We start from the raw sequence: 11748 nt of genomic DNA on the forward strand, positions 1-11748 counted from the left end.
GGTATACGTTTTTCAACTTTATTATAAGTTCACCTGGTGCACGATTGTAACAAACAATATAACTCTGACAGTGGAGTGATAGTGAGAGTATATGCCTGGTAAAACCGTTTTTCTTCTTTCAAAGAGAAGCAAATCATCAAAGCATACCTCAGCTCCCTTTCAAGCCCTTCATCTTTAATTTTCCACTTAAAAATTTAATAACCATCTAAGTAAGACCCTTATTTTCCCTCCTCTCTTTAAACATTTCCTTTCACAAATTCTTCCAGAGATGAGGGAATCAATGATCAGCCATTTTCACTTAAGCACACATTGACAAATAAAGGTGTATAAGGTTGTTCATCAGTAATCGTTGCTGAAAAACTGATGCAATAAGGCACAGAAACAAAATGAAAAGCACACACCTGACGTTCTCAGAATGAAAGCTTTTTCCATTTCAGATGCTTTGTTATTCTGCAAGTGTGTCCTCTACATTTCATTTCCAGTCTGGGAGGTTTTGTAGTAAACAAGGCATTTGGAAGAAAGCTACAGGGTGAACGGCTGAATTTCAAGTGCTGTTCACAACAAGTGGAAAACGAGTCTTATGTCTTTGCACAGGTCTTTTCCCAGGAAAAAAACTTGCTAATGACAAGCTGGTTAAAAAAAGGAGGGTTATGTTGTTTTCCCTGCTCTGACCCACCTTTGAATCAAGTATAAAACCTACCTGCCGAGACTAAATAAACCTTAGTTATTTCAAAAACACTTTAGACCTATATTATCCAGTGTTAGTACACTACAGCAATACTGATCCCCCCCCACCCCTCCATGATGAGCTGGCATTTAGCATTCGAGTCACTGCACTTACTCTTTGAAGCATATCACTGGTTGAACTGCTGGTGTAATTGAAACAATACCAAAACATACCAACTTGCTGATATTCTTAGAATTTCTGAGGTACAGGTTGGGAAGACACAGACAGTGATGCAATTTTTCACAACAAGCTTAAACTAGATTCATCACAGGCGTTCACACAGCTGCACTCTGTTATGTTGTAGTACATAAGTGAGTAATGATTGCAACAGATAAAGTTTCACTTGTGAGGTTCAGCATGTACTGTACGTATGTAGGTCTGCCTCAGTTTTTGTCGCTTGTGACACCATCGCCATTCCCATTGGCTCCCAGAACAGCAGGGGTTTTGTTCTTGAACGGCAAGGAGTAGGGCTGGCGGATGTTCACTCGGTCCTTTTCTGCCTCCAGATCTTCATCATAGCGCTCGTCTTCATCATTGTCTTCAGCCTCACTGTGGCGTGGGGAGGAGTGGCGGGACAGAGCCGGAGACGGTGGCACAGAGGCTGGTCGGGGGTAACGGAAACCTGTAGTCTGAGGACAAGAACAAAAATGGGTATTCAATAAAAAGCCAAAGTTTAACCAACTTAAAAGTGATCGATAATTAAACTGAACACATCTCCAATCATAATATGCATGTCAACTCACAGAGGTGGGGTCATGAGGTTCATATATGTAGGTGTCAGGGAAGGCTTTAGCCAGGGCCATGTGGCGAGCAGCTATGTAGTACTAAAGCAGAAAAGGAGAAAAGAAAATTAAACTTTGAAATTACTGAATGAAAAGAAGAAGAAGAAGAAGAAAAAAAGGTGGATCCTCCGTTGGATTTATTATCTTACCCTGCCGAGGTACCTCCAGTCCAGGAGATCACTCAGGCGCTCAGTTCGATTCCTCTGGATAATCCGCTGACGCCGGCTCTGCTTGCAGAACTGGAACAGGAAGGAGGTGAGCTGGTTACAGGATTCATCAACCCCACGGTACCGTCGGTCCAGGATGTAAATACCTAAGAAGAAGAAGAAAAAGAAGACATGAGTGATGTGTGTCCAATACAGCATCACTCGTCTCCACTTTTTTTTTTTTTTTGCAGATCTCTTTCTGAACCAAAGAAAATATCATTAATATAATACACATACCATATGCTGAAGGGTCCGCTATGTGTTCCTCCATGAAACAACCAAAGCCCGACAGGTTAGTTGAGATTGATGGAATTCCCATAACAGTGCACTCAGCTGATGACAGAAACAGTAAAGCATGATTACAGTTTCACATGATGCATCTTAAATCCACACATACTGAAGCATTCATGAGCAATACCTGGTGTATAGCCCCAAGGTTCATAGTAGGAAGGGAAGACGCCAAGATGGCAACCTCTTACAAACTCCTCATAATCCATTGGAAGCAGAGGAGAAGTGGATGAAAGGAACTCTGGATGGAAGATGATCTAAAAAGGATAAAGCATTAGCATCAAAACCTGGTATTTGTGTCTCTAACATGAGAGATAAAAACTCATTTCATAACCCTGACACTATGAAACTAACACATTAAGACTTTAACATTGTTAAAATGTCTCCAAAAAAGGGAGAATTCAATACGATGAAAGCACACACTTATCTGTGTCTGATTTAATTTTATTAATTTATTAATTCATTTTTTAAAAAAAGGTATAAACACCCTGAAAGAGTGAAAAATAAAAATCTTTGGATCTTCTAATCTAATCTACCTTAACACGGTCAGCAGAGCTGTTGAAAAGGCCGATACGACGGACACAGTTAAGGATCGGATCGCTGCTGTCCTCCAGCATGTTATGGGTGCAGATTGGAGGCTGGCATTGTCTCTGAGTCGCAAAGATGGCACGCTTCATTATAGTGAAATCCTCTTTGTCCAGCATCTTTGATACATCTGGCAGCTGCCCACTAATGTAAAAAAAATTAATAAATGACAAAAATAAAATCAAAACAAGTTTACCTTTTAGATTCAATGGTGCAAACAGTATGTTCAGTGGGAGGCTGGATCCACTGGGGCGTCTTCAAAAATCATGTAATTGGGTCCCCTAGTTATTTCCAAATGCAGAAAATGTAGTAATGATAGTTTGCTTTGACATTGCCAATCAAAATAAGTGTGCTTCTTGCACAGAATCTAAACATATAGATCCAGGTCTAATTGACAAGCTCAAGATTGTGTTTATTCATTCCACAAATTAAAAGATATTTTGAGGAAGGCTCAAAGTGATCAACTTACACAAGGAGTGACTCATAAAGTTTCTTCCCGAAGCGCTCTTTCACAGTCTGAGCAGTATCCCTGTCAGGTGCAGCAAAGAGAAGAACCAATTCATAGGTTGCATTTTAAATGCCTGGTTCACAGTGAACAATTTTATTTTAAAGTTTTATTTAAAAGCAACAGCGTTCACTGTATGTAAGGGCTCTTATACACCAAACTAACCAGCTTTAATAAAAGAAAGCCCTGACTGCTGGGTCTCCTTGTATTGCTACCATCTGTCAAAATGCATCGCAAATACCACATTAACCAAAAGCTGAGATGTACCATCTACACCTGCATTAGAAGACATAATTTGTCAGCCTGTCTTCAGAAGGGGCAGCAGTCTATTAACTGAGTTCAATAAAGTTGATAAACGCTGTAACTGCTGTGTTTGGATATGGTCAGTGAGGACTTTGGTGTGGAAGTTGCATTTGCAATGCTTGGCCTCTTGGTTTTGGAAAAAAGAGTGGAAGAGGTAGTGATGATGTCTCCCACTGACAGACCTGAAGCTAATTTAACAAACAGCAATTTATTTGTTTGTTTTGTTTTAGCTAACAAAGTTTTACTGTAGACAGTGTAACACAATAAAAAACAGCCGATTCTCAGCTTGCTGTATAAGGGCCTTAAAAACAGCCTCACCAGAGTTGCTTCCTGACTGCTTGGCCCTTCAAGGTCTCCACATTGAAGTTGTTTGTTCGTGCTGGCATGATGAAAAAAGCTATAACAGTCGCATCACTGTGGTTGACCTGTGACAGGTAGATCATATAGAAATATTTAGCTCAGTTCTTACAACCCCAAACGTGCCTGTTTGCAAGAAGCAAGAATTTTACACTTACTCTCAGTAGATAGTTGAGTCTGGCTAAAGCCTCTAGGAAGATGTCAGCACCTTTGTTGGAGAATTCGTACCTTCCAGCAATGAAGAGGAACAAACACTTGTCCAGGTTGAAGTCAAGGTGCCTGATGGTCAAAACAAGTTGTGATGAGTGTAGCACCTCTTATTATACTATAACAGTATGCTCTTCTGAATTTGATTTGCCTCATTCTTATATGACTGTGTATAAAAATGTGACTATGCTGTTGTGTTATATTGTGACCTCTGACCCGTAAAAGTGCCCTCTGACGAACTCCTGGATCCTATTCTTGCTCTGAGCATGGAGGTTTTGAAACTCGTGCATAGCTGAGAACTTCTTCACATTGAGTCCGTTGGGAGTGACGATGTCTGTTGCAAGGTGGGAGAAGTTTAGGGCGTTAAATCCACAACATTAGAAGAGAGTCAGAAAAATTGGTTACACTTTGGCAGGTTGGCAAATCAGAAGTCCGCCACATCTATTTTCAGCAAAATATAATGTCCGTTCTGGTGAAAATAATAAAAAAGACATACTGAATTATCGAGGAATCTTCTGAAAACACTTATAGATTACACACCTGGTTTCCTTTTGAGCAGATGCTCTGCTTCAATAGCTGTGATTTGCGACACTGTGGTGAAGACGTGGGCACAATGTGCAGCAGCACGCTCCAAACAGTAGCGATGGTAGATTTGTCGATCACCAGCTTCCTTATCTAAGTTGAACTAAGCAAGACAGAACATAAGTGTATATAATGTGCTTATCAATTACACTCCACTACATATCTAATAACATCATCTGATTAGGTTTGTTTTTAAATCAACTAAAAGACACATAAAACATACATACTTGTGCAAGGTTGTTATAGAAGTCCACACTTCCAGCACATAGGTAACGTCCCAGGAGTGTGGCATGAGTAGTAAAGATGGTTGCTACAGGCAGCTGTCTCTGTCTACACAACACCAGGCCCAGGCCAGCCAGCCACTCGTGGAAATGGGCCACGACATGTGGAGGTTCCTCACTCTGTGCTGCATACTACAAAATGATAAACACAGTTTTCATAGCATTTATATTGATTAAACATAAACAGGGCATGGTGTAGAAAGGTTTGGTCTCAAAGTCAAAAGTTCTGTTACTGCAAGTTCTGTGATTTAGTGCCATCTTTCATGCACTTAACTCTGTACAAATATTTTCCACAATGTTTAGTTCAAGGTTTTGTGAGAGTCATGGAAGAACAGTCAACTCATACTTCTTGAGTTTTTTTATTGTTCTTCATTTCAAGATGCATTTTGGATCATTAGACTGGAGTAATAGCAGAAGAAGTATTGTATTGAATTGTATTGTATTAAATCTATCAAAGATATTTAGATGGTTACAGTCCAGGTCCAGGAGGCATTTTCACTAGCTGGAGTTTATTCCCAGATGCATTTATTTTGTAATTAAAGTAAAGTAGGGTTTTCTTAAAACTCATGCATAAAAATGACTATAAATATGTAAACATATTAAAGCAGCTAAAAAAATAGCTTTTATGTTGATAATAAGCTGAAAAAGAATCTGTGTTTGTCAACATATCCTCTTGTGTGGATAAAGGTTTATGTAATCTTATGTTTTATTATTTTTTTTTTGTCCTATGGACTTCAGTTGGCATTCACTGTCCCTATTAAATGCCATTTCCTAAGTACATTATAAACAGGATAAATTAATTACTAAAAACCCTGTTGCAATTTTCTTATAACTTTCTTATAATTCTTTATTTTTCTGAGCTTGGCCGCTGTTTAGAGGACACATGACTTTCGACTGTTTAGACAAGGACGAGTATCATCTGGCCTTTTACAATGTAAACTGAACATAGTACTAAGAAACTAAATAAGACTTAGACTTCAGCTGAAGTTATTCAAGACCTCAAAAATTTTGTAATGCTGCCCAAACCTTAGCGGGATGTTTCTATTCTGAGTGAACACTGATTCAGTTGGATTTTCTGTCTCTGGTTAGTTGACAAGTAGTTAGTTTACAAGGTCGGTCCTCAAAGGCCACAGTCCTGTAGGTTTTGGACGTTTCCTGCAGCAGCACACCTGAATCTGACTGACAGGTCAGCATGCTTAGGCAGAACTTAAAAATAAGTCGTTCAGGAGAGCCACTCAATTTCAATCAGGCGTGTTGGAACAGGGAAACATCTAAAACCTGCAGACTGTGGCTGTCGAGGACCAGAGTTGCCGATATCTGCTCTTGGGGCTTTTTTTCCTCTTTTGAGATGTCACGTTTCATTCAATTCAAACCTAAATTGTTTCTGGCTTCAGATTCATCAATACACTAATGACTTTAAAATAGCTTCTTAACCACTTTGACAGCTTTTTCTCATTTTTCAAATTTCAGCTCTCTTTAAAACTTGATATCTACTGGACAGCAGTGTTTCTTGAGGATTTTGTACACCAAACCAACATAAAGAACCAGCGGGCATTCAAGGCACCCTGATGGGTCTTCATCTGTCATCTGGGCAAACAATATAGCCACCAAACGCCTCACAGATATTGATGGTGTGTAACACTCTGCCAACCAGGATCTACAATCTAAGTCTGTTCAAGAAGACATAGCTTACCAGTACAGACATGGGTCATATAACATCTGTTATACAAAAAGGGACACTAGAAGACCACATAGACTTGAGGATTTTAAAAACAGGTAGTGCTTTGTATTTTTTTTCTGGGAATGTCATACAGAGCTGGTCATTCTTAAATCATGATTATGAATTGGCCTTCACTCAATTTGCTTCACATGGAGATGTTTTTGGGATTGTGTGGTTGTGTGAGATGTTAAAGCAACACTACTGAACTTTGGCAGATTCTTACACTTTGAGATCCCCTAACTAGACTAATTCGGTATCTGTCTTGTTTCCTGTCTCTTCTTTGATCTCTTTCAAACCAGTAAAAGTCAGTCCGATGTTTAATTGTTGTCTCATCTTTTGCTCTGTCACTTTTTTTCATTTCCTTACTTCCTCCATTAATTTCCTTTTTCGTTACTTTGCTGAATCAGCCATGGTGCATGTCTAAAATGACCAGTGTGTTGATATCCAGTTTGATTGCATGTGACGTAGCGCCATATGATTCCCCCAGGCTGGGGAAAGAAAAGTTATGTTGAGCGGTTTCTCAGCCTTGGGACTTTGCAGAACAATGACGCTTCCAGGAATGGGCATAATAAATGTCAGTGTGCCATTAAAATGACTCAGAAGCACAGACTTTTAAAGGTTGGAAAGTTATGTAGTGTTGCTTCAAGTAAGCTTTCTGTAATCACTTATTGTAGTTTTCATGCACAGTTAGGTTAGAGCTCAGCTTGTCTATTTATGTGGACAACTGTCATCGTCCTAGTTTGCATGCACCAGAGGAGTAACGGCATTGTGAACCAAAGTATGTCTGCTACAGAGATGTGGACTGTGTGAGAAAATGCTCGAGTCATTCTGCTGCTTCTAACTTTCTCTGTCTTCTTACAAAAAAGTATAGCTGAATTCACTGTACAGATGTCTTCAAGTTAACTGAATGAGTATTTTATCAGATGACAATAGGGTAAAAATAAATAAATAAAAACAAAGAAATAGTTACTATAAGCAACTACGAAATGACATGAAGTCATAATGGGCTGCTTTTCAGCAACAATTTCTGACATGTTTAGGTCAATAACAAGGAGGTAGTTAAAGTTCTGAGCAGCCAGCCAGAGTCTTCAAACTTATAGTTGACACACAAACAATCCTACTGACCTCTCCCAGAAGCCAGGCTGTCAAGAAGCCAAATAGCACAGCATCATTGGCCTCGCGGTCGAACCACGGCACACCAATGTCACAAAGCTCCCAAAGCTCGCTCTTCCAGCGGTCCAGAGACCAAGCGGTGAATCCAACATCAATCAGAACTACATAGGGGCTGCCTTCAATGAGCCAGCGACCAAAGTAAACCTGTTGAAAAATGGAAAAAACATGGAATAAATAATGGAGAGCAACTCTTATCCATTTTCATTTTAAAGTTACTTAAGAAATGTAACTTTAAAATGAAAATGTATATATTTTATCAGAAATAGCTTAGCTTCAGCTATGACCATGGCTGAATTGTGTAGTTTGATTAACTAATTCAGGACCTAAATCAACAAAACACTTGAATTACATGATTGTATCTCTTCTACAGTGGTGGTGTGTCGAGCATGACACCAGGTAAATGAGATAGAGGCTTTGTTGAAGTGGCTGTACTATTCCTTTAAAAATAGTACCACTACCATGCCTTGACATATTATACCACAGCAATGTTTGAATGACACAGCACAAAACTTTTAAGTATCACACTCAGTCTATTTCTGGAGTGTGTCTGTGTAAAAGAGCTTGAAGAAGAGACACTGATACAACCTCTAACCTTTGTAGGGAAATGTCACTGTGGTTTGATTTGTGATCAGGAACACAAGACTGAGCAGGGAGGGTGTGGGTGAGGGGCTATAGATTAAAGTCATATTTGGTTTCAGTGTGTACTTTGAAAGCCTGTATTCAGAAATTTTACTTATGATAAACAGCAGGAATGAAAGCCCTTAAGTGGAGCCTATGTATGTTTACCATGCATGTGTGGTAGTACCTTACACCCACTGGAGTTCATTTTGTCAATGGTACGCTTCAGCACTGGGTTGGTGGGTTCAATCAGCTCCACTTGAGTGCGCACATTGCTCTCTACATAGGGACCCACGAGGAAATAGTTCTCACCCCATTCCTCTGCGGTCAGACGGGCTTTGGTCTGGATGACGGTGTAGATGCCGCCAACTTTACACAGGCAGGAAAAAGAAGCCCAACACAAAGTCAAGACAAAGACATCTTACCAACATTTTCTAAAAGAGTAATTTTTTTAATATTTACTCAAATTAATTAAAAAGTTTTCAAGCTAAAGTGCACACAGAGTAGACACTTGCCTTTGTTGGCGACTTCCCAAGCAATTTCAAAAAGAATAGCATCTTCCAGATCAAACTCCTCATCCCATTCCTCAAGTCCTGAAAGGGACGTGACGGAAAGGCTGCGAGCCAGCGGCATGCTGGGTAAATATAGAACACAGTCCTCTGAGAAAGGGAACACCTTACAAATATGTATAAACAAAACATGACTGTCATGTGCTCAACTTATTTGCCAAGACGTCTTCTGATGAGTGAGCAACCATACATAGAAACAGACTTTTACATCAAGACATTTTCTTTATCTATTTTTCCTTTTCCTGATCTCAAAAAGAATCAGGTCAGTCTGATTTTAAGCCTCTTGTCTGACCTGATATTACAGACAAACTGTTTAATTTTTTATCAAAGTGGATTACTCTTATAAATACCAAGGAAACCTCAAATGTAACTGACAGAGAGGAAGAGGCAGCTTCCTCTTGACCAACAGTACCACGTATTACATTACCTGGATGTGGTGTAAACGTAGATTTTTTTTCTGTTTTTTAATTTTTGATAAATCTCTTTGAATTTTATGTTTCAAATATCTTTCTTCACTCCTCAGGTAACTCTGTAAACTTAACCTTTTGCTGCTGACACAGTGACCCCTGGGAAAAAAAAAAACATATGCATCCAAAATAAAGCTGCTGGCACATGAACAAAGTCTGCTCTATGTACTTTCTAAGATGACTGTCTTCCTTCCAGAAACACATGCAATGTTTCCCAGGTTGTGTAAATGGCGTAACACTACGAGCAATAGGGGAGTGGCATGACAATGAATCCAGTGGTTTTGGCACAACTTGATGCCCCATGAAATGTTGTAATCATATGAAGCTGAGGCACTCAGCTACTATAATGCACATGCACTTCATGTTCATTCAATCACCTCAGGTTGTGCAATACTTACTGAATGCTGTGTATTCGTCTTTTATGTGATTTGAACTTTAAGGCCAATATTTTAATCTAGTTGCACTTATGTATAATGACAATAAACCTGAAATCTGATTCATATGGAAAAAACTAAAGACTTTCTCTTCTTCCTGTAAACAATCCACAACTTTGCTGTTATTTGTTTATGCTCACCTTTTTGTTACTAGGTACACAAACATTAAGTTTAGCAGGAGCATATGACCTGACCTCAGATTGCATGTTTGTGTTTAGCTGCTACTGACAACAGTCAATAAAAGGGACATGATAAAAAAAAAACTGAGCCCAAATGGACCAGATCAACATCATGATACAGGACAGCTGTTCAAACTGACCAAAAAACTTCTGATAAACTTTGATCCATCTCCACATTAGATGCTTTTAAAATAGGTTGTATGAAAATGAACAAATTGCCCTTTGTGTACTTATTCTGAGTAAAAACCAAACTGTTGAAGCTGAACTTTTTTGGGGGCCTCACATGGATTCCCTCTGGCTTTTTCTAGGAATGCGCTGCAGTTCCTTGCAGAGGGGTTTCTATACATCGGCCTACCTGCATTAACATTTCTCTGTTTATAAAGAACAAATCTTGACCTTGCTCAGGCCCGTGTATCTCCCCATAAACAATGTGGCACCTCTCCATTAGGCCCAGAACTCTGGGAGCGAACAGAAACGGACCGTCGTGCCCCACATCAGACTTGACTGCAGGCTACATGCAACGAAAGCGTTATGAAATCTTCAGCAGATATCCCACAGAAACAAGCATGGAGTTATGTGCATGCTTGTGCTCTTCCAGAGTTGCGGAGGGAACGTGACATCAAGCACCTAGCTACTGCACAGCTGTTGAAAGGCCGCGTCTGTCTCCGCGCTCCCTAGAGAAGAATTTAACTATGATTACATTATTACAAATGCATTTTTAAAAGAGTCTACTCACCCTTCAATTTTGCTCCAACTTCACAAAGATGAACTAAACATTGGCAGCTGTCGTACTCAATCCACAAAGTAGGAAAACAGTGGAGAGTAAGGAAAGGGGGGCGGCGGCTTTGGTTAAATGTCAGCGTTTCACTTCGGCCTGGTACGTCATGCAGAGGCACGAGGCGTTCATTGGCTGCAGTGCAGGAAAAAGGCTGGGTTGGTGACTGTGAAGTCCCTGCTGTCACATTATTCATGAGTTTCCCTCCGCAGTCTCCACCTTCTGCTCAGCTTGACGATAACTGGGTGTTTTCCTCGGCGGAGGGACGCAATTGGCTAAACAGAAATGAAAGAGTCTGCTCTGATTGGTGAATTATCATTTCATCTATGCAAAGGGTGTAATCGTGAGCAGTTTTTTCTTTTTTATGTTAGTGAGAATAGTAAGAAATTTATTCTTACACTCAGGGGGGCAGGGTTTAGAAATGAAACGTGACCAGTGACATGCATGTGTGAGCTGTCCTATAGTAACCTATATAGTTATTTTCCACGGTGTATCTATAACTTAAGCCCCTGATTATTCTGTCTATAGGTGACAACTGACCTCACTGAGTATGTGTAGGTCAAGAGTTTAAGGGTCTAGTTATATAGTCAACAATACTAGGTTCCATCTTCTATTCCCTAGATTTTTCCCTTAATATTGGTGGAAAACATCATAAGGTTGAGCAAAGGTGATGGGTAAATTTGCAAGGACTTGAGAAACAATAACCAAGCTGCAGTGAGAATCCCATCTCACTAACACTGAAACTAAAGATGTTTCACCTTATCTGTCTGAGGTTTTACAGCCTTATACTCTATCCAAAGTACTGAGGGTTGGGACTCGATTGCTTTTGGACGATCCTAGGTCCAGGCTAAGAGGCAGAGATGGTAGAGTCTTTGTGGTTGTGGCTTGAATGGTCTGTTTCTTCATGTAAGAGCAGCTCAGACCCTTGATTATTTGAATTTTTTTAAAGACTGTTGTATATACATAATGTTGGGATTTATTCAACTGTTA

The 11748-nt window shown here is 39.7% G+C and overlaps 1 protein-coding gene across 1 annotated transcript; it reads right to left on the reverse strand.

The window, feature by feature from the left end:
* Nucleotides 1–4: 4 nt before the first annotated feature.
* On the reverse strand, nucleotides 5–10820 carry gys1 (glycogen synthase 1 (muscle)). The gene is made up of 16 exons (XM_041969694.1): nucleotides 10720–10820; nucleotides 8850–8968; nucleotides 8522–8703; nucleotides 7669–7860; nucleotides 4770–4955; nucleotides 4501–4645; nucleotides 4177–4294; nucleotides 3912–4032; nucleotides 3715–3821; nucleotides 3058–3117; nucleotides 2540–2732; nucleotides 2134–2260; nucleotides 1953–2048; nucleotides 1659–1822; nucleotides 1471–1551; nucleotides 5–1356 (listed from the first exon to the last, which is right to left on the reverse strand). Exons 2-16 carry the CDS (start codon nucleotides 8965–8967, stop codon nucleotides 1111–1113), a joined length of 2136 nt encoding a protein of 711 aa, XP_041825628.1. The 5' UTR covers nucleotide 8968; nucleotides 10720–10820; the 3' UTR covers nucleotides 5–1110.
* Nucleotides 10821–11748: the final 928 nt, after the last annotated feature.

This window comes from Melanotaenia boesemani, chromosome 2 (assembly GCF_017639745.1).
Source record: "Melanotaenia boesemani isolate fMelBoe1 chromosome 2, fMelBoe1.pri, whole genome shotgun sequence".
NCBI lineage: Eukaryota > Metazoa > Chordata > Actinopteri > Atheriniformes > Melanotaeniidae > Melanotaenia > Melanotaenia boesemani.